The 27,355-nt window shown below is 46.9% G+C and overlaps 1 protein-coding gene across 2 annotated transcripts in view; it reads right to left on the bottom strand.

Moving 5' to 3' along the window:
* Positions 1-27,355, bottom strand: part of TGFA (transforming growth factor alpha) — a 108,874-nt gene that overhangs the window by 62,064 nt on the left and 19,455 nt on the right. For both annotated transcript variants that reach the window (XM_050754553.1, XM_050754552.1), the window contains exon 2: positions 7,429-7,482. In XM_050754553.1, coding sequence (XP_050610510.1) covers positions 7,429-7,482 — 54 coding nt within the window. The remainder of the gene's footprint in view (positions 1-7,428; positions 7,483-27,355) is intronic.

The raw sequence follows: 27,355 nt of genomic DNA, 5'->3' as shown, positions 1-27,355 counted from the left end.
TTTTTCTATGTATATATCATGTGCATTTTCTCAATCTTTAAACATTTCTCATCAACATGCTTTTAAAGGGCTATATAGTAGCCTGTCTGTCTACCTGTTCCATTACTATTTCCCTCTTGTTGACATTGGCTGCTTTTCACTCTACTGGATAATAACTTAACATCTGATTGTTCTGTAAAACAGATCCCTAAGTGCAACAGTTGGGTCACAGGGCATATACAATTTTTAAGTTTTCACTTACTAATACTAAGGAATTCAGTTCACTATTACTGTTAAGCTGTTTCTCAGGCAGCTATGTCCATATCCACATTCATTAGTTTTGTCATTTGCCTTGCCTCTTTCAAAGATGGTAGATGCTCTATTAACTGAGTTCTGCTTAAATCAAGCCCCTGACTTGCCCAACCCCACACTCTCCATTTCTTTGCTAAAGCGTCTGCACCAATGCCCTCAGCATGCAAAAACTCAGTTGGTTACTCTAGTTTATCAGCCTATTTCTGTTTTCAACAGTTAGGCTATATATTTACCAAGAGGCCATTTGCATTTGTTACCAAACCTGTTTATGTCAGCTGTACTCATTATTGTACTTATGTAAGTTAATTACATATTATGTAAATTAATGAAATATCTGTGCATAAGAAAAGAGCTGTTGTTTCTATAAGTAGAGAGTTTTGGAAAAATGAAGATGAACTGCTGTCAAGTTAGGGGTGGATAAGACAACTATAAAAGACTAGGAGGGCCGGGCGCGGTGGCTCACGCCTGTAAACCCAGCAATTTGGGACGCTGAGGTGGGTGGATCATTTGAGGTCAGGAGTTTGAGACCAGTCTGGCCTACATGGCAAAACCCTGTCTCCTCTAAAAATACAAAAATTAGCTGGGCATGGTGGTGGGTGCCTGTAATGCCAGCTCCTGTGGAGGCTGAGGCAGAAGAATCACTTGAACCTGGGAGGCAGAAGTTGCAGTGAGCCAAGATTGTGCCATTGCACTCCAGCCTGGGTGACAAGAGCGATACTCCATCTCAAAAACAAACAAACAAAAAAACTAGGGAGATGAAGGGGCGAATGTTATAGGTCTAGAAAGATTTGTGGCACTTGCTCTGCAAGTGTCTAAGCTCTTATTTATGAATAAATCAAGTCTGGAAATTATAGAAGCGATATGGATGTAATTCATGCAAGTAAAGTGAGGCAGAATGCCAATATATGAATCTATTAATAAATAAAACAAGAGTCATGAAACGGTACCTGTCCTTCCTACATGTAATGTACTCTGAAATTCTCTATTCTAAACTATTCAGTTCCACTTTTAAAAATGTTGCTTATAATCCGTAAAGTGATTCTGTAACTCAGTTTGAAAAGACATTGACTTCATTCCACTCCTTCATTTTATTGATGGCAGAACTGAGGTTCAAGAAGATTTAAGAGCTCTATTAAGGTGTTGCAGCCAGTGAGTCAGAATTACGATTCTGAATTGCATATCCTGTGTTCTGTCTACTACCCTGAGCAGCCTTTGCTCAAAAGGCACTGACCCAGCACAATTTTCTTTGCAAAAAGTAGAAGGTGAAATGAGAAGGTGAAAAGAGAATGTGGGCAACAAAGATAAATCTTGGAGAGGAAAGGAAGAATCCCTCATTCCCTCCTAACGCTCTTCTAAGCATTCTTTAAAGTAAGCACAAATAGGTATATGTGGTTTTATCCCCAAACTAAGACATACCAACTGTCTTGTGTTATAGACACATATTTGGAGCAGGTGAGCAATGTAGTACCTGGGAAGAACACATGAGCCTTCTAATTTTAGAATGACTTCAGCTGCACGTGGGAAAACTCTAGACAATGGAACGGGGAAGCAGTTCGCAGTTCTGAAAAGCTTTTGTTAGGCGAGATGAGCAATAACCAGATCGCTTGCTTGCTGGCTGACACACGTTCTACCTGTTTTCCAAACAAGTAAAGCCTTCAAAGGCTTTTCCCTATAATCTCATCTGCCTTCCCTCTGTGCAACCCCAGCTCAAACTTGCCACCTCAACGTATTTAAGCCCAGGGTCACCACTGAGATCTGATCACCATCTCCGTAAGCCAGCTGCTAATGGTGACATTCCCCATGAATAACCGCACTGTAAATTTCCATGTTCTTTCATCCTCACCTCTCAGAAGTCTCCCAGACACTAAATTAAGCACGCCTTCAAACATGCCTTGATTCCAGGTGGGTGTCCCTAGACACAGGCCAGAGGAAGGAGCAGAAGTTCAGAGGTTTAAAGTGCAGCCCTGAGTACCCAGCTCATGCAAGAAAGATAGCAGATGGAAGCCTGGAGGCTGGCTCCCAGGCGCCTGAGTAATGCCCTCACCACACCCCCTTGGTCATTAGAGTGAGTCTCATGAAAATTTGAGAACCAGATGGGCAGCCTGGGAACTGTGCAACATTTCTCAGGGTTAAGCAAGTAGCCACCCAACGACTTCTTAACCAGGGTGCATTCTGTCCCTTTTAAGGGACATTTAAAAGTGTCTTTTGAAGATAGGTCATAACTCCTTCCTGGAGAGGGTGTGACAGGTGTTCTAAGCTATAGGCGCTGCCACCCTTGTCCTGCCTCCAGCTAATGTTTCTCTGCATGCTTTACAAATTGACAACCAACCTGGTAAAAATACTCTGTCCCCAGCCATACTACTGATTTCACTCCCATGGCAACTATTTTCTAAATCACGCATTAAGCAGTCAGCCAAGGATGCCCACATCATTGTGACACGTTCCGCCATGGGTTCCCATGCTGTCTTTTCTCACCTGCATGGGAGGCTCCTTGAGGGGAAGGCAGAGAAAGCCTGCTCCTTTGTTTAGTTCCAGCAACTAGAATCTTTGAACCTGAATGTAAAAAAGCGTCTGGTTCCAAGAAAATCAAATATGTGTCAGTGACACTACCACTTCCCTACCTTGGGCCTGTGACAATTGGCATCACCAATGGATCAGTGCAGTACTTCCTAAAAACCTGCAGTCAGCCTTATAACCCTCCCCACCCCGGCTCTCCAAGTCATCTCTACCAATCCATCAGTGTGTGGTCATGTGAAAAATCTCACAGGCCACTTTTGATTCGAGTCCAATAGATGAGGAAACAAATCCAAACAGGAACCAGAAAATTAACTTGCCCAGCAACTGGGCAAAAAAACTAAAAACAAACAAACAAACAAACAAACAACAAGTCAGAAAACTCAGAAAAAACTGAGACCAAATGACCCCAAACCCATGATTTCTCATCTCCAGCCTCAGGCACCACATCCCTCTGCTGTCCCACTCAAATTGTCTGAGAAGCATTTATTAATGACAATGCCAGTTTCCTGTAACTCTGGCATCATCTTCCCTCCATATTTGGGGATCTTAGAGAAAGGAAGAAACCAATGAAATGTCAAGAAGAAAGGCCAAGAGCAATGGTCAAGTAATAAGAATACAGAACTTTTTTTTTTTTTCCCCAAAATGCACAAGAAAGGCCAGGCGTGGTGGCTCATGCCTATAATCCCAGCACATTGGGAGGCCAAAGTGGGAGGACTGCTGGAGCCCAGGAATTTGAGACCAGTCTGGGCAACATAGCAAGATTTCATTTCTGAAAAGAAAAGAAAAAAAAATGCACAAGAAAGCCCCATGTTCTTTTGAGCCCATTTGACACCTTTGATTAGCACACGGAGTTGACAGTTTTCTCTCCGTAATGTTCCATTAAAGTGTGAGGGCTTCACCCTGAGTATTCCTGTTGCCCTATGCTCTAGTGTTGTCACTCAGGAATGTATCAAAACCTATCTTACATCCATTGTTATTTCTCATTCCCGTCAACTCTTAGAGTGAGAAGGCCTGCAAATTTACATCATGGGCAAAGTCCTTATAGCTTTTGCTCTAAAATTACCCATTTTCACACCTAACTGTGGGGATGGTTTCACACCATCTACATTTTTCTGGGTGGTTTGTTTCTGGATTGATTCTGGGACTGAGTAAAGGAGCCCACCAGCATCCAGAGCATTGGGAGTTAGGGGCATTCAGACGTGAAAGTCACCCAACAGAGACAGGAATACGTTTTATGAAAACAGTGTTCACCTGAAAAGAAATATAAGTAGAATGCAAGATACAAAAACATGAAAGTAAACGCAAATTAAAACGAAGTAGTACAAAATTAAATATAGCATCATCTACCTTCCATATCTGAGCATCTAACAAAAAGGAATCATCATTGCCTTTGCTGGTACAGTCATGGAATTGCGGTAACGTTTTAAAAGCCTTTATCTGTTAGGTATACATATTGAAGTGTTACGAGTGAAGTGGGCTTTGCTTTAAAATGCCCCAGCAAAGGGAAAAATTGGAAAGATAGGGAGAATAGATCAGAGAAAAATGACAGAATGATGCTAATTGTCAAAGCTGGGTGATGGGTATACAGGAACTGATTTCACTCTCTCTTCTTCTGTGGATGAAGATTTCTCTAATACAATGTTAACAGGGAGTTTTACTTATTAGTCATGAGTACACACACACACACACACTTGCTACAATGATGGGCAGTGAGTGTGGCTGGTGGGAGTTGGTCCCCAGTTTGAGCTGTGCCCACCACAGGATCTCAGCCCTGTGTGGTGACAAGAGAGTGGGTGGGATGGGGTGGGAAGGCCTACCAGGGCCTGAGCAGTCCTCTAGGAGACAGGAAGGTCACCCTAAAGGAAAGAAAGTTAAGCATAAGCCTGATCTAGTCATAAAGCCCCAGCCTTTGGAGGTGTGACTATAACACAGTCATCACCACTTGGACTTTTCTCCTGGCCCAGCCCTCTCTGGATTCATGTCTGGGTCTCACTGGGCAGGGCCAAGAGTAAATAACTCTGGAAAGAGTAATTTCATTAAATCTCTAAGCCCTGGGGCACAAGTTCTGTAGCTCAGTGACCCATCAAACAGGGAGCAACAGAGAGGGCAGACGGGCAGCCACTTCCCTTCTCTGCAGACTGCCGGCCAACCCGGGGGGCTTGAGGCTCTCTGGACTTTAGAAGGTGTGGCACTGCCTCTGCTGTCACAGACCACCTCAGGCCCCAGAGTGGCATCGAGCCAGTTACAGGGTAATATGCAACACAGCAGGGGTTCACCTGCTGTTTTCTGACCACACATCACAATGAGGGGAAGTAAACCTCAGAGATGTTCTCATAGAAAGAAGTTCAGGAAGAAAAGATGGAACAGAGGTTGTTCATGACTGCAAAAGAATAGTCCCGTTCTGGACAAATGTATCAGGTCTGCCCACATCTGCCCAGCAGGGCCTGGGGAACCCCAAAAGGCCTAGGCAGGAGCTATGCCAGGCTCCTGGGGAACAGGCTCAAGGGTGACATCCCTTAGGCCTTTCTTGTCTGTCTGAATGGATGGAGACTTGGAGGGGGGTGTCAAATAACCAACGGGACCCCCTTCTCTATGCATGGCAGTGTCAGCGCTCGCCATCATTGCAACTTGTCACCTGACTCAATAGAGGACCTGGCTCTTGGCCTACCAGGTCTTAGAGTGAGAATCAGGAGGAGCGGGAGGAAGGCTCCACCAGAGATCGGGGAAACTAGGGGTAGAGGCCTGGGGCGCAGGACTCCATCACCCCCTTCTGGCTTAATCTCAAGGCCTTTATACCCCAGTTCCACCCAACTCGACTTAGAAGAGAGCAGGGAGGGTGAGGAAAACACAGGAGGCTTCTCAGCCCATGGAGATACCTGGAGATAACAGTGACAAGTATCAAATGAGTGGTAACCCCCAACTGGCTCAGTGTCCAGGTTCTCTCAAATGATACCCAGTGTGTAAGTGTTGCTGGAGTACCAGTACTTTCTAGTGTTTGGGCAGGTCACCAGAGGTCTATCTGTAGGAGGGACAGAAGGTGAAGCTTGGGGCAAGTGCATTCTAGAAAGGGGGTTCGGGCAATTCTGAGAATGGCATGGTGGAGTTACTAAGCTATCCTCTTCTTCCTCCCTATGTGTTCATATCTGAGTCCTTTGTGGATGGGAGGTAATTTAAAAGTGAAAGTACTGCTTTATGGAAACCCTAGTAGACCCTGGACTCCAGAAGCACTGTTTTGGGGTGGACACACTCACACCCTTCCACCTCCAGCCCCAACAAAGCATCACACAGAGTGGGAGAGGCATTTTCTCCTGTGTCATCATGGACCAGCAAGTGGCTTAGGCACCTTAAGAGTCCAAGCACATCAAGGATAACAGTAGCAAGGGGGGCTGGTGGGGCTGCGGCAGCAGTGGTACCCAGTGGGACTGACAGTGTCACCTTCAGTGGGTTTGGAGGGAAAGGCCTGGAGGAGAACAGCAAGGTACCAGGGACACAGTGTGGTTGGCTACAGAATTTATGAATAGATAAGAAACCTGCCCCTCCCACTGGAACCTCCCTGAAATAACTATGGAGACACAGCAGGAGTTTAGTGCAGTAACAGATGGGAGCAGAAGTTAGTGAAACACACTCCATGCTAACCAGGGAGTCGTGGGACTGGTGCACTCACACACTGCTGGAAAAATCAGCACCATTCACTCGGAAAGCTATCTGGCAGTTTGTACCAAGGGTCATAAATCTGTATTTATTCCTGTTTCCGGAGATGCTTTCTGAGGAAAGAATCCAAAAGGAGCAAAAAGCTTGTAGGCATGAATAGGTAACATCATAACTTAAGAAACTAGAGGCACCATAAATATCCAGTGGGGAATGTTTCCTTAAATCACACATGTTCACTTTAATGGGACAGCATGACATTTTAAGAGAAGAGATTTCAAGACTTTCAAGCAACATGGAACAATACACAGTCCCAACATTTGAGCTTAAAAAGCAGGAATCCACATTGTTTCCTCACCAGGACTAATTGTATAAAAATATTAACACACATGGAGAAAGAGCAAAAGCAACATGCAAATCAAACAGAGGTTTCTCCCCTGCAGTGCTGTGACCACCGGTGGTTCGCCTCGCACATGTCCCAAGCTCTCTACTATTTTGATTTGGGATCTTTAAAATATATATATATACAGTGATTTTTTTTTTACTACAAGTATTAAAATGTAAACCGAAAATAACTAAACAAAGGTCACCAGGCAGAAGCAGATGGGGGTTCAGAAATCTGGGTTCTACTTCAGGTGGACTATTACGAGAGTGGGGAAAACATGGCTGGCCCCGGGCTCTGGGGTCCTGCAGGCCCTGTTTCACACACTTGCCCACAGGAATTGTTTGAACAGCAGAAGAGAGACAGGGAGGGGAGGCCCCTGAGGGGGCCAGGAGCAGCCCCCACTTGGGCCTGCAGTTAAGGCCTTCCAGTGAGCGCCACCTCGCCCCTGAGGAGGAGCAGAGAGGCCTCTGGGATAGGCGTGTGCTTGGTGGGCAGGAGGCCAGGGACGGAGCTCTTGAGGTTCCACACAGCAGCAGGCCCGCTCCCTTCCCACACACCATCCACACACCCACGGCAGCTGCACTCACCGCTCAGCAGGGACGTGCTGTTCTCCAAGGCCTGGCACGCTGCCAACACAATACCTGTTGGGTGGAGGGGAAGAGGGAAAAGGTCAGAGTCTGCTTGGCAAACGATGTCCTTAGACGCTTAGAGGGCAGACCCTTTGACAGGCAAATGCTTGGTGGTTTTACAGAGTGGCCGGTAGACAGGCTCGGCTACATAATTTGTGGATATCAGTGCAAAATGAGCACATGGAGCCCCTTGTTGAAAAAGCAGGAAGAAAGTGCCCATGAAAAGCACTGAAATCGAGAGCCTTCCACTTCTTCCCAGTATCTCCATCTGTCAGGGTGGTTTTGGCTTTTGTTTTTTCTTAACGCCATACATATATATATATTTTATGGTGGGAAAATACACATAACATAAAATTTACCATTTTAACCATTTTAATTGTACATTTCAGTGACATTAAGTACCTTCACCCTGTTGTTCATGTCATCATGTTTGTTTGCTATTCACGTCATTGTTGTCCTTTGGGTATGAGGATACCCGCAGGTTGAGTGCAGCCCCTCACAGGTGCACCCCAGGGACAGAGTGTGTAAGGGAGCAAAGGTTCCACTGCCTCTGGGGTTTCCTTCCAGCTGGCAGCCGGACCAATGTGCTGTGACCCAGCTGAGGGTTGAGGGGTCTAGTCAGGTATCTCTTCTTTCCAGGAACTTGCTGTCCCAACCCAAGATGGATGGGTGACCCCTTAAGGATACTGCCTCCTCCCTGTCAGGATGTACTAGGTACCTGGATTGGGGGAGTCAAGCAGCTCACCTCTCTCTAGTTGCCCACTGAGGATGCCATGGAGCTGCCAGTCCAGAATGGGGACAGCTGCCACCATGCCAGACCCTGAGATGCCATGCACTTACCCCCAACCCTTTTTGTGTCCAGGCTCCGCCAGGGACAGAGCATGGCAAGGAGCAAGAAAACCTAGGGGAGGCAGGGAGATAGTAATAGGCAGGACCATGGGAACCAAGGCTCTAAGCCCCCAGTGCATACTGTATTGTCCCACTGGGCTTCACCTACAAGACACAAATTCAAAGATAAAACTACAAGATTTTCAAGACTGCAACTACAGAGTGTTAAACCTCAAGCTTAGGGCCCTTGTGAGCATGGGGTCCTGTGGGACCTACACAGGTTGCATGCCCATAAAGCCTGCCTTGCCAATCGATGACCTTTATGTGCCTTCAGATTATAGTACTTGAGGTTTCTGGAAACAGCAGCAACCTTCCAATGAAGAAGGAACTCTTCTGAGTTATGCAACCAGCATGAGCCACATCAGAATGACTTCCCAAAACTGAAATGCAAAAAAATACCACGGTTGCCATGCCGAGGGGCTGGGCCTCTGACAGGTTAGCCCAGAAGGCAGATGAATCAAGTCAGCACAGGAAACAAGCAAAGTTCTGTCTGTTACAGGATCGATGCGGCCCCCTACTCTGCAGGCTGTGAGGGTTTCTTGCCCCTTTTCACTTAGGGTGTAGACACAGAAGTCCTGACTCTCAAAGAAAAAAAAAAGCACTTGGAATAGATAAAGCAATCATGCTCCCAATGTTCTTTCAACCTCTGAAATGAGAAACATAAGAACTTCAGGCTGCTTTTACTGGAGGTCTGGTATGGACCTCCCAAAGACTTTTACAGAATCCTAAGCCAGATGTTTGGGTTGGAGTTGGAGGCAGGGCAGGGGGACAGGGAGAGAAAATCAGTAAAATCATGCATGTCTTCCCTGTGCGATTCTTTCTTGCTCTCCAATAGATGCTAATTTTGGAAGCAAGTCTCCCAGGGCCCCTCTGTCACCCACACGCCAGTGTTAAAACAAGGCATCCCCATCCAAGCCAGGAAAAGTCAGCGGTTGCCCACTTGAAGCTGGGGAACAGTCACGTTCTGACTTCGCTGGCACTGCCACAAACCACCCTTGGCTAAAGTCAGCCAGTGACCCATAATAGCGTCCAAGGATGACACTGGGGATGCTTTGCATACTCTGAGGGGAAGCGTGACTTGCCTGTCACAACTGCCCCTGAACTAATGAATTATTTTCACGCCCTGTTCCTGCTCCATATCCTGTCGGTCAGGGCGAACCCAGTCAGCATGGTTCCTGGGCTCCATGTTAGCCTCTGCTTAAGCAAAACCCAGACAAGAAAGCAAACACTGTGCAGCTGAATCCAGGACAAGGCACTGATGAGCACCACTGCTCCAGGAAGATGAGGGTGTGCGATGGGGGCCTGCTCCCCAGCCTTGGGGCAACTTACTTCACCTTCTGTTCCTCACCTGTGAGCTCGCAGCTGCCAAACTCACAGAGGTGTTTTGGGAATGAATTGAAGTTTGCAAAACCACGATGTTCCACAGATGAAAGACACTGGCTTTTTATTCATAATTTGAGCAACACAAGAAGAATAGGTCCTTTCTATACCCTCACGCTCCCATGGAAAACGACTTCTTGGTGCCCTGGGTTTCACTCTGCAATCTTGATCCATGCCCAGCATCAGCTGAGGCCCTGTGATGAGCGGCAAGGCCTCTGCTTCGTCTTCATTACATGGTGAGCCTAAGAGGACCCTGGAGCAGGAGGACAGGGCTCAGGTCTCTCACTGTGCAGGTGGATATGCACTGGACCTAGTCCCAGGCCCACTGCTAAGGTTCTGCATGTGTCCTCTTACTTAGTCCTCATAACAACTCATGACATAGGTGCCTCCCAACCTTCTGGTCCAGCTGGTAGAAATGCCCAATCATAGAGATGAAGAAACTGAAGCTTGGAGAGGTTGAGAAATTTGCCCAAGTTCCTGCAGCCACATTCAAACTTAAGTGTGTCCAACTCCCATGCACAAGACAGTGTCTAATTACCAGACCACACCACAGTCCTTCTGACCATAGCCAATTGTGACACAGGTGTGTATTCAGCAGTCACAAACCCCAGGTGAGTCCAAACAACAGACTCTGCAGGCCCAGTGGCTGAGCCTTGATCTCTCTCTCCCTGAGAGCCACGCATTGCCTCTTGGGGATTCTCCCACTGCCTCCAATCTCCCTGCCATGAACAAGGTCTACTGAGGGGCAAAGGTATGAGCATCCAGGCTCACCAGCTGCCCAGCCCTCTGGCCACACGACTGTGCTTAGAAAGCCAGGCTGTGTGGGGGCCTTCCAGAAACACATGACCTTGGCAGGCTCCAGGGGTCATCCCAAACAAAGGAAGGATGGGGAGAGGACAGCCACAGGGACCGCGGCAACATACAGTGGCTCAGGGAGACACGCAGTGCACAGGCCTGGTGGCCCACAGCCACAGGCTCCTCCTGCCTAAGTTTCAAAGCTGGCCCTTGCCTGCCACAGGCCCTCGGGACAGGAAGGCTTCTAGGAATCCCTTCTAGGCCACTCCTGCTGGCATCCTATTTCTGTTTAAATAGCTCCAAAGAGGGGAATCCCAAGACTGCAGACTTCAAAAAGAAAAAGGAAAAGAAGCGGGTGGTGTCAAGGGGAAAACCACATGCAACGGAAGAAAACCCTTATGAAAGGCTGATCCTGTGCCCCCCAAAATAGAGTGGGAACCTGGTCTGCCCTTAGGAAGGACAAGTGTTGCTATGCTTGTAGTTCAGCTGTTTGGTACTCAGGTAAATATTCCCAACAGAAACAAGGTAAAAAGGAGCCTCACCTATTTAGCTCATGAGTCCCCAGAAGGGAAGCCATCCCGAAACCTATGTGCTGATGTGTCAATGGGAAATGCTCTTGAGAGAGGCTGGACACCCCTCTCCCCTGGGCCCCAGAGCAGGACACCCCTACTCCAACCCCTCACTCAGGCACGGGACTAGCAATTCTGCACAGATACCCAGGCTGTGCCTTCAGCGTCCAACACCCTTCATCCTCAACCACCCATTGGCCTGGTGACCACCTCTTCTGTGGACACTCAGCCACAGTGCCTGGAGCTGGGAGGAGTATCCTCCGGCCCCTGGCCACCTCAGCAGAGTGGACCATGTCCTGCTCTGGCCTCTGCTGGGGCTGGTGTTTGCTTTCAGGCCCCTACCTACTCCACGGCATGGAGCAGTTGCTCCCTCTAGAATATCAAGAGCTCTACCTTTCACCTGCTTGGGATCCTCTCAGCCAGACTTCCTGCATGAAGGGGCGAAGGGTGAGTTTTTGTTTTCGGGGGGATGTGGGAGGATGAAGAGGCTGCAGCAGGTCCTTTTGGATGAAGGATGCTCCAGATTCAGAAGAGGTGATGAGGAAAGGTCTTTGGATGAAGAACACACTCAGGGCAGGAGGATAGGAATTGTGCTAGAGGGCAGGGCAGAAGGGAGTGTAGGTATTCAGAGGGCAGCAGGTTTTCCCCTTCCTCCCCTACCATTCTTAGACCTGGCAGGTCCTAAGGAACAGGAAGTAGTCAGTGGTACATAGAGGGTGGGAATCCCGCTGCTCAGGGAGAGGTCTGCAGAGGCTCCCATGTGGGCACACACTTATAAAGAAATGGGCCACAAAGAACCCAGGGCCAGTCAGTACAGGTTCATGGCATCTTCCTGTGTGAATTATATCTCAACATTTAAATTTTATTTGCAAGGATGACAGGATTTTAACTGCATAGCAAAAATCACTAAATTGTATGATTTCATCAATATTTTTAAATCCAAGAGGTTGACAGCCAGGTGAGGATGCTGGCTTCAGGGTAAGAACTGATTAAGAAGGAAAAAGGGAAGGCCTTGCAGAGGAGGACTACGAGCAAGGCTGGTAGGATGAGCGTATCATGGACTATCCACAAACTGATTAGGATATTAAGGCCAAAAGCAGCCATGTGGCATCTCCATTGGACAGCAGCAAGTTCCAACTTGATAAATCTGGGGAAATACTTCATGACTATGATATCAATCACAGGAAATGATCCAGCATTACCTGAAAGCTCATAGGAATTTTCCATATCCATCTAAACATATCTGATAATAGCAAAAAACAAAGTATTCAGAATGAACCTTCAGGATCAGGGAGGCAAGAGAGATGGGCAAACGGCTGCCTGCACCACAACCCCCTACCACTTCCTAGCCTGTCACAGCACAGCAGAAAGGGGCTTTGCCATCAGGCCTGGGTGCAAATCCTGGCTCTGCCACTTCTTCATTGTGAGACCTTGTCTGTATTATGTACCCTCGCTGAGGTTTGGTGTGCTCATCCATAAAACAAGGATAACAGCTCTTCATGGGACTTGCAAGGATTAAGTGAAACAAAATGAAATAGAGCACATGAGGTCCAGAAGTCACGTGAGCACCCACTGAACACAGCAGTTGATGGCGCTTCATGTTGCTCCTGTTTCATCATAACTTCCAGGAAGTTCAGGATGACGAGGAGGTGGTCATGACCCTCCTCCCTTTGGAAGTCACTAAGGCAACTTCAACAAAGGGTTTTATTTGAGGCCCGGGGTCACTTAGCTGCAGGCTACTGATGTTCCATGGACTGATCTTGAAATAGCATGCCCTTTATGCCTTTTGAGGGTTTAAATAGTCAACATGGCGAAACCCGGACTCTACTAAAAATACAAAAATCAGCTGGGTGTGGTGGTGGTGGGTATCTGTAATCTCAGCTACTTGGGAGGCAGGGGCAGGAGAATTGTTTGAACCTGGGAAGCGGAGGTTGCAGTGAGCCAAGATTGCACCACTGCACTCCAGCCTGGGTGACAGAGCGAGACTCCCACTCAAAAAAAAAATTGTTATTTACTTATGTTAACTAATCAAATATTTATTGAGCACCTACCTACTGTGAGCAAATTAAGTAAAAAAAGAGAAATCTGAGACCTGTGACTTTCCCTTAAAATGTCCAAGTCACATGGGACAGCAACTACCAGAGAAAATGGAATCTTCCACACTTCAACAAAGGCAGACAAGTGTAGGCTGTTGAAGTTATCACTACAGCCCACCGAGGCACTGGACTGACCCTATATTCCCATAGATGCTTCCCCTGCTTCCATGCCCAAACACTATCTCCAACCTCCACCACTCTCCCCAAGGCCTGTACCCCAGATCATGTGTTCAAAATTAAACTCACGTCCTCCACCTCTTACTTGGTTCTGGGTGGGACTGATAACTAGGCAGTCATTGTCAGTACCTCCCTCTCCTTCACCAGTATCCAAGCCAAGCCCTCCTACACACCCAGCCTCCACATGGTCCATCCTCTCCATCCCCCTGCATCCCTGCTGTTACTGCCCCAATTCAGGCCCTATCGCCTCTCCCTGCACTATCACAATAGTTGTTAGAGTGGTTTTCTTGCCAACAGCTTAAAAAAAAAAAAAATCTTTGCTCCTACTACTAGACTGACCTTGCTGAATGAAATCACTTCTTTCCTCTAAACTCTCCATGGGCTCCATATCACTCACAGAACCCAGCACAGAGACAGAACCCAGCCCCAAGTGCTGAGTGGAGATTTAGCATGCATAACCTGGTCCCAGACCCCGTTTCCACCTAAACTCCGCCCATTGCCTCCTGTTAGGTCCTCTGACCCCAGCAGCCCAGCACTGCCCCTTTTCCCTGCACAAAAATTGGCACTCCCAGCTTGGTGCCTTGGGCTCATGCTACTAGGATCCTCACCCAACTTCTTACGGCTGCTGACTTTAGTTTAGCTGCCTGAGCCTCAGTTTCCTTCACTGGAAAAGCAGATAAAGATATCCAACTCCTACACAGGGTTGTTTAGAGATTAAACAAGGGACACATGAGAAAAATGTGGTATATTGAGTGACACACAATAAACATGAAACAAATGGTAGCTGCTACTTTTGATAGTTTTTTTTTTTTTTCCTTGAGACAGAGTTTCGCTCTGTCTCCCAGGCTGGAGTACAGTGGCATGATCTCAGCTCACTGCAACCTCTGCCTCCCGGGTTCAAGCGATTCTCCTGCCTCAGCCTCCCGAGTAGCTGGGACTACAGGCACGCACCTGTAGAGATAGGGTTTCACCATATTGGCCAGGCTGGCCTTGAACTCCTGACCTCATGATTCACCTGCCTTGGCCTCCCAAAGTGCTGGGATTACAGGTGTGAGCCACTGTACCTAGCCTATTGACAGTTTTCATTCATATCATGCTGATCTCTCAAGTCGGCATATCCCGTCCTCTACCCATGGGAATCAAATTGGCCTCTCAAAGCCTTGCTCAAATGTCAGAAATAATAATTTCTGGCCGGGCGCGGTGGCTCAAGCCTGTAATCCCAGCACTTTGGGAGGCCGAGACGGGCGGATCACGAGGTCAGGAGATCGAGACCATCCTGGCTAACACGGTGAAACCCCGTCTCTACTAAAAAATACAAAAAACTAGCCGGGCGCGGTGGCGGGCGCCTGTAGTCCCAACTACTCGGGAGGCTGAGGCAGGAGAATGGCATGAACCCGGGAGGCGGAGCTTGCAGTGAGCTGAGATCCGGCCACTGCACTCCAGCCTGGGCGGCAGAGCGAGACTCCGTCTCAAAAAAAAAAAAAAAAAAAAAAGAAATAATAATTTCTTCCTCAGAGGAATCCTTACTTTATTCTGCCTTGCAGTTCAGAAGTTTTTACATCTTATGTTTCTCCTCTCTAGCGTGGTCAGGAGCTGTGGCTAAATCATCTCTATCCTTACACCTGCCGAATGCACCTACATAGGACTTTAATATATATATGTTGAACTGAATTTCTCTAAGAGGTCACCAGCTTGAAAACAGAGTTAAAGTCTTATCAAAGACGTGGACTAGGGGCTGGGTAGTGAGTACTGAGGGTGTGCAGATGGGGAATGGGAAAACCCACAGATCCTCGGGAATTCCTTTCTTCTCTTCTAGATCCCTGCCGCTACAGCTCTAGGTCTTGGTTCTTACTCTGATTTCAGTGGCGATGGGGAGCACTTGAATTTTTATTTCTAACATTTATTTATTTATTTATTTGTTTATTTTTGAGATGGAGTCTCACTCTGTTGCCCAGGCTGGAATGCAGTGGCACGATCTCAGCTCACTGCAACCTCCACCTCCCAGGTTCAAGCAATTCTCCTGCCTCAGCCTCCTGAGTAGCTAGGATACAGGTGTGTGCCACCACACCCGGCTAATTTTTTATATTTTTGGTAGAGACGAGGTTTCACCATGTTGGCCAGGCTGGTCTTGAATTCCTGACCTTAAGTGATCTGCCTGCCTTGACCTCCCAAAGTGCAGGGATTACAGCCACCTTTTATTTTCAGTTCAGGGGTACACGTGCAGGATTGTAGACGTTTGCCATGGTGGTTTGCTGCACAGAGCACTTGAATCCTGACATTCATCCATTCAACAAGTGCTCACTAAGCACCTGCTGCACCATTAGTGGGACATTGTTCTAGGTGCTGGGCAGAGAGCAATGAATGAAAAGTCCCTTCCTATGAGAAAGAATCCTTCCAATTCTCAAAAACCATTGAACTCCGTTATAAATGGCTGTACCATTGTTCAGTTGGGTGGTAAGTTAAATCTGTGTTTTTCTATTTTCTGTTTCTATTAATAACGATATTAAATAGTCCCACTAGAATACTGAAAAATCCATGAGGAATGAAGGAACTGTCATCCTTATCCAAAGCCTGGAGTTAAGTCTGCTAAAGAGGCCTGTCAAGTTGATCCTGAGTTGTTCAGTCACCCGATGAGAGGACCCCTGCAACATTTTATTTTCCACCCTTAACTTAAAAGTTGGCTTTTCCTGAAACTTTTATGAGAACACAAAGACTTCCATCCAGTGACCCCAAAGAGGCCTGGCTTAGCCTCCCAGGGAGGCTAAGACAGAGAGAGTGAACGCTTACTGTGAATGTTCATTGTGAACTCTGTGTTCCGGAGCTCTTCAAGCAAAGGCAAGACTTGCCCCAAGGAGTTTACAATCCAGATGATCAAAGCAAACACACTCAGTGGTGTTCCTGTATCTCTGATGCTCCCTATTTCAGCCCTTTCTTCCACCCAAATGTGTTTACCTAGTACAGGTCTGTTACAAACACTTAATTCCCTCTCTTCTGAGTAGAAAAGCCTCCTCACTGCCTGATGTCATTTCTACCTGGCCTTCCAGGTCCAGCTAGATCCCCAGGTCCTCCACGATGCCCCCTGACCACTCTGGCAGGCAGGGCTCTCTGCCTGCACCTCCTAACACCCACCAGCACTGGGCTGGGTGTAAGATCAGGTCACTCACATGGACCAGTACCTCCTGCCCCTCCTTCTCTCAGCCCAGACCTCATTTCCTACCATTACTGATTTAGGAGAGCTGGTTACTATCTTTCCCAGCTTCAAGAGACAAATGAGAATATTGGCAAAATGCTTTGAACTCTTTAGAGTCAATGCCCTAACAAGTGCCCAGAACCGACACCTTAGAAGTAACATAGTTGTTACATAACCCTTTGCAGCTATGTTAACAGAGAAGTAACATAGCTGCAAAAGGAGGTGAAATGCTTTTCCCAACATGCATTTTGAAAAGCATGCAAAAAATAAACAACTAAATTAAAAAAAAGCACAGAGACCCTTGGAGGAGGAGCCAGGTGCTTCCTGTTGAGACATTTTTGTTTCTAAGGCCTGGCCACTGTGATGTAACACCTCACACTGCCACACAGACATCTTCCTGTATTCTCCCCAACATGTTACCCACTTCAAAGCCTTATAGGATAAGGCTGCCCACTGATCTGGTGGTCCAAGAGAACCCTCTCTCATAAAGCAAAGCAAATAGCAGACAGGTAAAACATCTTTAGCCAACAATGTTAACCAGGATGCAGCATGCACCTGGCTAGAGGTGAGGAAGGCCCTGTGCTTGCTCCCACCTGTGCAGATCTATGCCACACCCTTTCGTGCCAGGAGGAAGCAACTGTCTCTTCTGAAGAGTTAAAGCCTTATCAAAGACTGAGACCAGGGGCTGGGTACTGAGTCAGCCTTCCTCTTCCCCAGACCTGCTCACACACTGGCTGGCTGAGGGCCCCCATCCAAATTCCTGGAATTGCAAGGCAACAGGGCGAGTATCGCCGAGCCCTCTCGGGCTGGCTGGAGTTCCCCAGCTGCTGAATCACTAACAGGCTCTACCAGGGCCGAGTTCTGAGGTTGCAGAGAAGCCGTGCCAAGCTGAGGTACTCTGAAAACCTGTTCCAGCTGACTGGCATTGTGACGCGAGGCCTTGAGGTGTCTCTGGAAAGGGTGACACTTGATTTTCCCAGAGTGCAGGAGCGAGGAAGAAGGGGATGGGGGTGGTGGGCTAGGGACAAGGCTGGGGATAAAGTGGCAGATGCCATAGCTATATCCACAGGGCCCCAGGCCCTCTGCATTGTGAACCAGCTGAGCAGAGGGCACCTGGCTGACAAGAAGTACAGGAACCAAACACCACCTCTGGAAGGATCCATGGGGATGTTATAAGTCCCTCCCTGTCCGTGAAGGCCCATCGGCCCCATCTCAACTTCCCTGGCCTGTGACGTCTCAGAATTGCCATCCTCTGGGCCCAGGTGAGCAGTGGTTCTGCTGGTGTGCAACTCGGGCCAGTAAAGTTAGACTCTTGGTGACTGAAATCAAACCAAGTCCATCCCCTCAGCTCAGTCAAGGCCATGTGTGGGCATCATTCACACAAGTGGCTTGAAAGTAGGGTATGAGCAGGGAGGAGGTAAAAATAAGCAATCCTTGAACTCTGTCCCATTTCCTCCATGTGAATAGCTCGGTGATGACAAACTCATCCCTGCCCCCTGGTGCACGACACCCTGCACACCCCGGAACCACCCTGCAGAAGGCATTGTGAGGCTTTGGGTTTGGGCCAACATAAATACCAGTGTGACTTGGCAGAATCTCAGATCAATGCGGTATCAGCCTGGAAGTAGGGGATGGGGGAAGGGGACAATGCTGTTCCATTGCTAATCCCCACCGTCCACCTCGGGGGCTGGCCACAGGACACCCCTTAGGCATGCTCACTTGAGTCAATAAGGGTGGCTGATTAAGAAGCAAGTTCAATCAAGGAGGAAACAAATCCCCAGAACTACAGGTTTTCAAGAGTTAAGGGGTAAATACACTTACTTCTTGTAGCTCCACATTTCTCAACCCACATCACACTGCAAACTGGCAGAATCTCTAAGTTCTCCTCCTTGGGCCCCAGAAGCAAGGGGCAGGAGGAGGGAGAAGAAGCGAGTAGGGGAGAAAGGCCTGGGCAACAAGTGCAGGCTCCAGGTGCTGAAGAGGAGGAGTGGAGGGGGTGGTACTCAGATTCACTCCCTTTCACTGGGAGACCTTGACCAGACCACCCACTAGCCCAGGGGGTTCTCACTGCTGGTAGCAGATGCCCCTTAGGGAGCATCTGAGAACCTGTAGAGGGAGGTGCTTTCTGACCATCGCAAGGACTAGGGGTGCTACTGGTACTTAATGGTGGGGCCAGGGATGCTAAGTTTCTGATTTCTGTAATGCACAGAACCTTGTCTTGCTTAAGATATTGACAGTGCACTCTGTTGAGCAATTCTCAGCCCCGACAGAGAAAGTCCCTTCAACTGCAGGTCATTTAGTTTCCAACTGTATATGGGCAGATGTACCCAAAACTCAGGGGAAATGGAACAAGCTGGTAGTCACATGAGCAGACAGGGCCACTCATTAGGGCCTTGAAAATGGTCACAGAGGGACCATGGTGATCCAACCTGCCCCCATTTACCTCGAATGCTCTCTTTCCTGTCAGCTCTTCCCTCTATTCTCCAGGTCCTGTACCTATCTTGTCTGGCTCTTCGTATTAACCCAAAGCATTCAGGTTACACAACATGAAGCTTATTTATAAAGTAACAAGACTGACAAGTCACAAAACCCACTCCAGGTGTTTTATAGTCGTGGGCTTCCAATGAGACTCAGGAGCCCTGAGAGGGAAGAAACACACGGGGGTGATGCATTTGACTCTCTCTTGGTGCACTGCCAGATTTTAGGGCCCCTAATGTATCTCCCTCAGGTCAATACATGTTCTTACCAGCCATGTGTAGCAAAGCTATTCAGTTAATGCCCCAAATGCACTTAGTTGTACGGGCAGAATCTCATTTACTGACTCGAGACAAACCAGTAAGCAACAAGGCATTGCCATCCCCGGAGCTGTGGGGCAGAGAGCATCATGCACCTTTCAGCAGTGTGAATTTAAAGCATTTTAAAGGCAAACAAAAATCCCGGAGAACACGCAATAGCTCTTCTATGGGAAAATGGGTGTGGGATCTCCCCTGCCAACCCTGCTCTAGCCCATTTTCCCCTTTAACTTTTGTTGGGAAAAGGGCAGTGATGAGAAGCAAAAGGGAGGGAGAGGGAAAAGAGCAAGTTTCCTGCTAGGATGGTTTAGTTCTAGCAAGAACAGAGACCAGCAGGAAGACTACAGAAAGAAGAATGAAGGTGCCGGCATTTCACGTCTAAGTCCCATGTAAGAGGGCAGTGAGAAAAGGGTTTCAGGTTATTAATAGTTAGTGCATTTCTGAAGTATTTCCTGGAAAAATTAGACTCATCTAAATGAAAGTGGTTCAGGAGTCAAAACCAGTTGATGAAGTGGTCCAGACACTTCAGAAGATAGTTTTTCAGTTTCTTACAAAACTAAACATACTCTTATACAATCCAGCAATAGTGCTCCTTGGTATTTACCCAAATTAGTTGAAAACTTATCTTCAAAGAAAAATCTGCATATAGATGCTTATAGTAGCTTTAGTCATAACTGTGAAAACTTGGAAGCAACCAAAACGTCCTTCAGTAGGTAAATGGATAAACAAATTGTGGTACATTCATACAATGGGATATTATACAGCAATGAAAATAAATAAGCCATCAAGTCACATGGAGAAAGCTTAAATGCATATTGCTACGTGAAAGAAGCCAGTCTGAAAAGGCTGCATATTGTATGATTCTAACTATATGACAGTCTGAAAAAGGCAACACTGTAGAGATCGTAAAAAGATCAGTAGTTGCCGGGGCCTGGGAGAGGGAAGAAAGGGATGAACAGGTGTAGCACAGGCAATTTTTAGGACAGTGAAACGACTCTGTACAACACTATAATGGTGGTTATGTGTCATTATAAATCTGTCCAAACACATAGAATGTACAACTACAAGAATGAGCCCTAATGTAAATGAAAGACTTTAGTTTATATCTAACTTTAGTTAACTAATATTAACTTTAGTTAATAATGTACCAAAATTGACTCATCAATTGTAATAAACATATCACACCAATGCAGAATGTTAATAATAGGGGAAACTATGCAGTGGGGTAAAGCTCTCTGTGCTTCCTGCTCAATTTTTCTATAAATCTAAAGCTACTCTAAAAAAGCATTCTATTACCAGCTGATGACAGTTGCAGCACTGTGAAGTTGGATGACTTTACTCTGCACTCTGGATTGTCCAGTCATACTGTTTCCCTAGGTTCAACTACAACGTCCTTCTCCTAAGGAGGCCATGGCAGGGGCAGCTTGAGTCAGACATTTCTGGAAATGCAGAGGAGACACTGCTTAGTTGGGGACGAGCAGCCTTCTACAGAGCACTGTGGCTCTCAGCCTCATCTGCTGCCCTGTGGGCTTGGCTGATTGTAAAGACAGACAAAGTTCACTTCCAACCTTTGCCATCACAGTGAATTTTACCCTGCTGAAAACAGAGAGGGCAGGAGCACGCTTATTTCTCACTTATGGTGAAACCTGTCGAAGGGCTACGTTCAGTAACATCTAATTTTAGTCAACTAGTCTCAACTTTAGTTAATAATGTATCAATATTTTTGATACATTTTGAACAACTGCTCATTAACTGTAACAAACATACTACACCAATACCACATGTTAATAACAGGGGCATAGTAGCATGTATTCACAGTGGCTCCCAGGGAGAAGCAATTACCAGCTTCGATCAGTAGCTGATCTCACCGGGCTGGGCTGCCCCATAGCCCAAGCCTCTCTCACACTGGGAGCATGTCAGATGAGGGGAGGCCAAGAAAAACCATGATCCCTGTGGAAAGAGTCCTGGAAAAGGCAGGGGTGGAGGAAGTGGGGAGGGAAGGGTAGAAGGATGTGGGAGGGGGTCTTCCAGAGAAGTCATCTAGTAGAAAGGTTGACAGGCACACAGTCAGGAATCTGAGCAGCCTTTGAAACAACGAGGAAAAGCCAGTGTCCTGGTTTCAGCGCAACTGGCCTTGCTTGTGTGGTTTTCCACAAAAAGGACGATGTATCTCAGGTGTGCTGGCTCTCAGCTGGGGATAAGTAATCAATACAATTTTTAAAAATCTATTGTCAGTGATCTCTGTGACCAAGAGGGCAGAACCTAAGAGTTACTACAAGGGTGGTTTAATTCAACTTCTTGATCCTCCAGCTACATAAGGGAGGGCTCCCAAGTGGGTATAAGACACGGCCTTTATCATAAAATGAAGCTACAACTACAGAGAACTCTTCCAGCCTCCTCTTCCTGTTCCTTCTTATACTTCAGGAGAGAAAGAAACAAGAGAGCACTGGGTGGGATGAGGGGGGCTCTCAATTGTCCAGCATCCACCTCTGGTGAAAATGTGCAGCAAGCAGCTCACTCCCATCCCTGGCTTTATCTTTGTTCCCAGCACTGTCACAACCTGACATTTTATGGTATGTGTGTCTGTTTGTTTTCTGTCTCCTTGGGACCAAGTGAGGTGAGGTGGAGGGGAGTGTTTTTGGTTCACCATATTCTCATTGCCCAGAACAGTGCCTGACACACAGGCCAGCTCTTAACAAATACTTGCTGAATGAATTGTTTCTTTTCAAGCCAAACCTGCCAGGCAGTTCCACAGAGACATCCAGGGCACGTGAACTACAGAAGACAACACTTGGACTCCTATTTGAGCAGCAGAACTTTGTAAGGACCTTGTGGAATTTAGGTAATTTCCATCTGGAGTAAGGAGACACTGTTCAAACCTTTCTGTGATGACAGTTCTCCAACAAATAACACAGACCCTGGAGCATTTTTCATCACGGGTGCATGTAAATAGATAAATAGTCATCATGGATGTCTTTTCTGAATAGGTGACATCTGACACAGGCCTGAGTGAAATGAGGGAGCCAGACCTGGAAATATCCGGAGGAAGAACACGTACAAATGTCCTGAGGCATGAATCCCACTAGTCCCAGAAAAAAGCAGGCGGCTGCTGGGGCTGGGGGAGGGTATACTGGGAAATGAGGCTGCAGAGATGCGGGAGCAGACACCTCCAGTGGGGAATATTAGGGGCCTGGACTTTATTCCAAGCTGGGCAGCCCCTGGAAGACTTTGAGCAGAGGAGCAACAACATCTGATGCATGTGTCAGAAGAGACACTCAGGGTCCTGGGGACAGAAAAGGCCTTAAGGAGGCACAAGTGGGAACTGGAAGAATAGTGTGAGATCACTGTAGAAGTTCAGGTGAAGGTCACAGTGGGGTGGCCGCTAGGACATGAGAGTTGTCAGACATAGAACATAACAGAAACAGCCAGCAGAACTTCCTGAGGGACTGAACGTGGAGGTATACTTTGGCGTCATTCTTCCCTCTGCCTCCATCTGCCTCTATCCTTGATTTTTTGCCTCTTACTATTCCCTGCCTTCTCCTTCTACTTCCTAGGCCATGTTCAACCTCCAAGGCCAGTTCAAGTACCAGTGTCTTCAAGAACCTTTCCTGACCACCTCAGATGGGGGACTCTGTCTCCCTCAAAAAAATTTAAAAAGCAAACACATGAATAAGTAGGAACACAGGCTTAGAGACATCCATTAGCAGGCTCAAATGCTATGAAGGTCAGACCTACATCAGTAAATATTATCTTGGTCTGGATAGTTTAAAACTTCTCTAAAGCACTTTCAAGTTCCCTTCCAGGGTCTGCCCACCATCCCTGAAATATTCATACTTCAGGATGCTGCCACCTGGAATGAAGGCTTTGTCTTTGGTCGTTCACAGGAAGATCCTAGGGATCTCCATCTAAGGTAGGGGTGTCCAATCTTTTGGCTTCCCCGGGCCACATTGGAAGAAGGAGAAGAAGAACTGTCTTGGGCCACACATAAAATATACTAACAATAGCTGATAAGCTAAACACAAAATCACAAAAAAAACTCATAATGTTTTAAGAAAGTTTATGAATTTGTGTTGGGCCACATTCAAAGCCCTCCTGGGCCACAGGTAGCCCGTGGGCCACAGGTTGGACAAGCTTGGTCTAAGGTAACTCCAGGTTTACTTATGAGAAACACATTAAACACCCAGGATAAATTAGCCTCCAGATGACAATGGCTATGCCCAAGGCTTTCTGGAAGCTCACATAGTGTCTTGTCTGGCTCAGCACAGACCTCAGCAATACCACCCGCAGACAGGTCTGACAGCAACCCAAGCTCGGAGGTGAAGGGTCCATGAGGAGCAAAGCAAACAGGCTCAGTGCCAACCTGGTACCAGAGCACGTGCAAGCTGCAAATGCCCAGCCCAAGACTGTGCTCTGCTCTAGGTTTCTATGCCCTCAATGTACCACCTCTGCAGCAATCCCTGAGGCCCCAGGTCTTTTTTTTTTTTTTTTTTTTTTTTTTGAGACGGAGTCTCGCTCTGTCGCCCAGGCTGGAGTGCAGTGGCGCGATCTCGGCTCACTGCAAGCTCCGCCTCCCGGGTTCACGCCATTCTCCTGCCTCAGCCTCCCGAGTAGCTGGGACTACAGGCGCCCACAACCGCGCCCGGCTAATTTTTTGTATTTTTAGTAGAGACGGGGTTTCACCGTGGTCTCGATCTCCTGACCTTGTGATCCGCCCGCCTCGGCCTCCCAAAGTGCTGGGATTACAGGCGTGAGCCACCGCGCCCGGCCTAGGCCCCAGGTCTTAACTTTCCTTCATATCTCCACACGGTGCCTGTGGGAGAGAATGTAACAGAGATAGCCACCCCCACTGAAGTGGGTGTGATGATGCTGAGCTGGCTGCTCGGGCAGGAGCACTCAGATATGCCCTATATCCTCCAGGGAAAGGAGTCCTCCCCTCTAACAAAAGGTAGAAGGCAGTGTTCCTTCTAACTAGGAGCCAGACAGAATACTCCTGTGATAACTTAACAAGGGCCCAAGGTTGACAGACCTGAACATCCACACAGAGTATGGTCAGTCACATTAGCTGTGATTTTTTGCCTCTTACTTTGAGGGGAGGCAAATACCCCAGTGTGTCCTGAAGGATGACAAACATACCAGTCCACACCCTCATGGGTTCTCTGCCTTGTTGGGAAGCCAATCCTGTCTAACAGGACTTAGTAGTGCTTCTCCATGGCTATGGTACTAGGTTTATGGAACACCTTTTAAAATCTCAAGTACTGTATTTAAAAAAATAAAAAGCCATGAGCTATAAGCAACATAAGTGGGGACACCTTCAACTAATTCTTAGAAACACATATTTTCCTCATTCTTAAGGAAAAGAGTCACCATCTCAAGAAAGAATGCAAATACACTGTGCTTGTATCACCACCTCCATACAGAACCCACAGCAGACATTATTAATTGATCACAGCACTATTTCCTGCTGAACGCAGATGCAGCTTCCAAGTCCTTCTAAACAGTTCCAAGTGATCGCAATTGGCACAGAAGATGGAATATTTCCCACTTACGTTCAAACAATATCTGCTGCTATGTCAAGGATGTAGGCAGAAGGAAAAAAGAGGGAAGCGAAGAGAGACTCTTAAGGGTAAAGTATGTCATCAATGAAAACATTGGTCAACCCTTGAATGTCACTGCAGAGGCTGAACAGAAGGGCAAGAGGAAAGGTGAAATAAAAAGTCAGTGAAGTAGGAAATGAAACTTCTACTTGAAACACACCTACACTCTCACATACTCACACAAAATTATTGCCAATGGAGCAAGAGGTCCTCCAGAGACACTCGCTGGTATTGACTATAAAATGAAAGTGGATTCTTTACTCCCCAGTATAAGGGAGACAGTACACAAGAATATCAACAGCTATTCATACCAATCTATCTACTTCCTTAAAGCAAATGGGTTTTATATAAACAAAGCTCCAGAGTTTTGGAAAGTTTCTGCCTGTGAAGCCTCTGAAAATAACTGATCAGGTGATAAATAGCCCAGTTGAAAGCAACAGAATCATTTATGGAAGAAGCTAAAATAGAGAAAACCCAAACCAGCAAATAGCTAGGGAGTTTAGAACAATCCAGATTTCGTTCTTGTTTTCTAATTATCTTACTGGGAAACTAAACACGAGTTTTCCCAAAGTTAATGACGTTATCTTCAAGGCCAAGCAGGGAGGCCATTCATCTACTTTTGCTCTGCCCCCAGTGGAGACAGATGACATCACAGCCCCCAGAGGGCAGGCACAGCCTTGGCTCAGGGAAGAGGAGCATGCACACAAAGATAGGGATTCCCTTTCCAATGCAATCCTCTTCCTCATTCACAAGGATGGCTGGTGCCTGCCTTGTTAAAAGTGTGTTCAAGGGAAGATGCATATCATATCTTATTTGCTGGGATAAAAACCATACCCTACCTCTTATGCCTGTGGTTCATTTCTCAAGGCTGGGAACTCAGATAAACTGCCCATCCTCTCTCAGCCAGTCCCCATCCGTGGCCTGTGAACAGTCACCGCTAGAGCAGACCCCTCTCCCTGCTTTAGGCAGTTCCTCCAACAGAGGAGCCAAAAACAGCCAGAAAGTGCTGTTCCCTGATTGTAGGTGAAGCACATCTCCGAATAATTGAGCAAGTTTATATTCTTTTTTTTTTTTTAAACAGGGCCTCACTCTGTTGCCCAGGCTGGAGTGCAGTGGCACAATCATGGCTCACTGCAGCCTTGACCTCCCTGGACTCAGGTGACTCTCTCACCTCAGCCTCCCGAGGAGCTGGGGTGACAGATGCACACAACCACTCCCAGCTAATTTTTGTATTTTTTTTTTTTTTTCATAGAGACAGGGTTTCACCATATTGTTTGGTCTCAAACTCCTGGGCTCAAGTGATCCACCCACCTCAGCCTCCCAAAGTGCTGGGATTACAGGCGTAAGCTGCCACGCCCAGCAGTTTATTTTCTTTCCTGCTAGAAAACAGCGTCTTTTACGTGTTATCATTCACCAGCTCTGTGTAGTTTGGGCTCCTTGTGTTCTGAGGTACAAGCTGAAAAGATGAAGAAATTTCGACCCAAAGGGACTGCTCTGTTATAAAAGGTGGAACCTTTTCCCCCACCCCACCCCCCCAACGCCTGCTGAATGTTACAACGGAAGCACATCAAGCAGATGAGGAAGACAAATTTCAGATTGGGGGGCACAAAGATTAGCCGGCCCAGATGAAGATCAAGGAAGCCTAGAGTGCAATGTGAACAAAAACCGCAGGAAATACTACAAGGGCCTCTGCTCTGAGCAGCAGAATTTTTTAAAAGAAGCTGATGTCTGTGTGTTTAAATCTCAGGAGATAGTTTAGTTTCCTGGCTTCTGAAAACATCAACTCTTCCTCCTCCATAGACTAGCTGGATAGGCTTTTACACAGTTAACAAGTAGTCAACTTTTGCCGGGGAGAAGGGGTGGGCACTGCAGTAGAGGTAATCTGCTTCAAGTAATCCAGAGATGTGAATGATTCGGAATTATAAGCAAATTAAGGGGAAACTCTCCTAATGGAAGACCATAAGGTCCTTTAAACAAGAGACAGATGTTTAAAATTTACATTTTTTTTTTCCAGAAGCTTATTCATTACAAAGAATTCTGTCTCACTGGTTGTTTTGTGTGTTAGCAATACACTGTTTGCTAATGCGTACAACTCTCTTTATCTAAAAAAAAGAAAATACACCTTTAACAAACATTTGTAGACTGTACATACTGTGGCCCTGCTCTAACACGTGGGGATCCAGACCCGAACCAGATACTGAAGAGTCCACTATTGGGAGGTACAAAGACCACTAAAAAATGCTGCCAGCTGAATGAAGTTCTTACATACAAGTAAAAGAGCAAATGCTATTTTTGTTCTCATCTGCTGTTCCTTCAAGTCAGTGGAAATGCCTATGCTTTTTGTAGGTACATGTCATTGCTAAAGTTGGTGGGGACAAGTCTGAAAGTAAGCCAGCTATTAGCA

This window comes from Macaca thibetana, chromosome 13 (assembly GCF_024542745.1).
Source record: "Macaca thibetana thibetana isolate TM-01 chromosome 13, ASM2454274v1, whole genome shotgun sequence".
Lineage (NCBI taxonomy): Eukaryota > Metazoa > Chordata > Mammalia > Primates > Cercopithecidae > Macaca > Macaca thibetana.
This window is presented reverse-complemented; position numbering and strand designations above follow the sequence as displayed.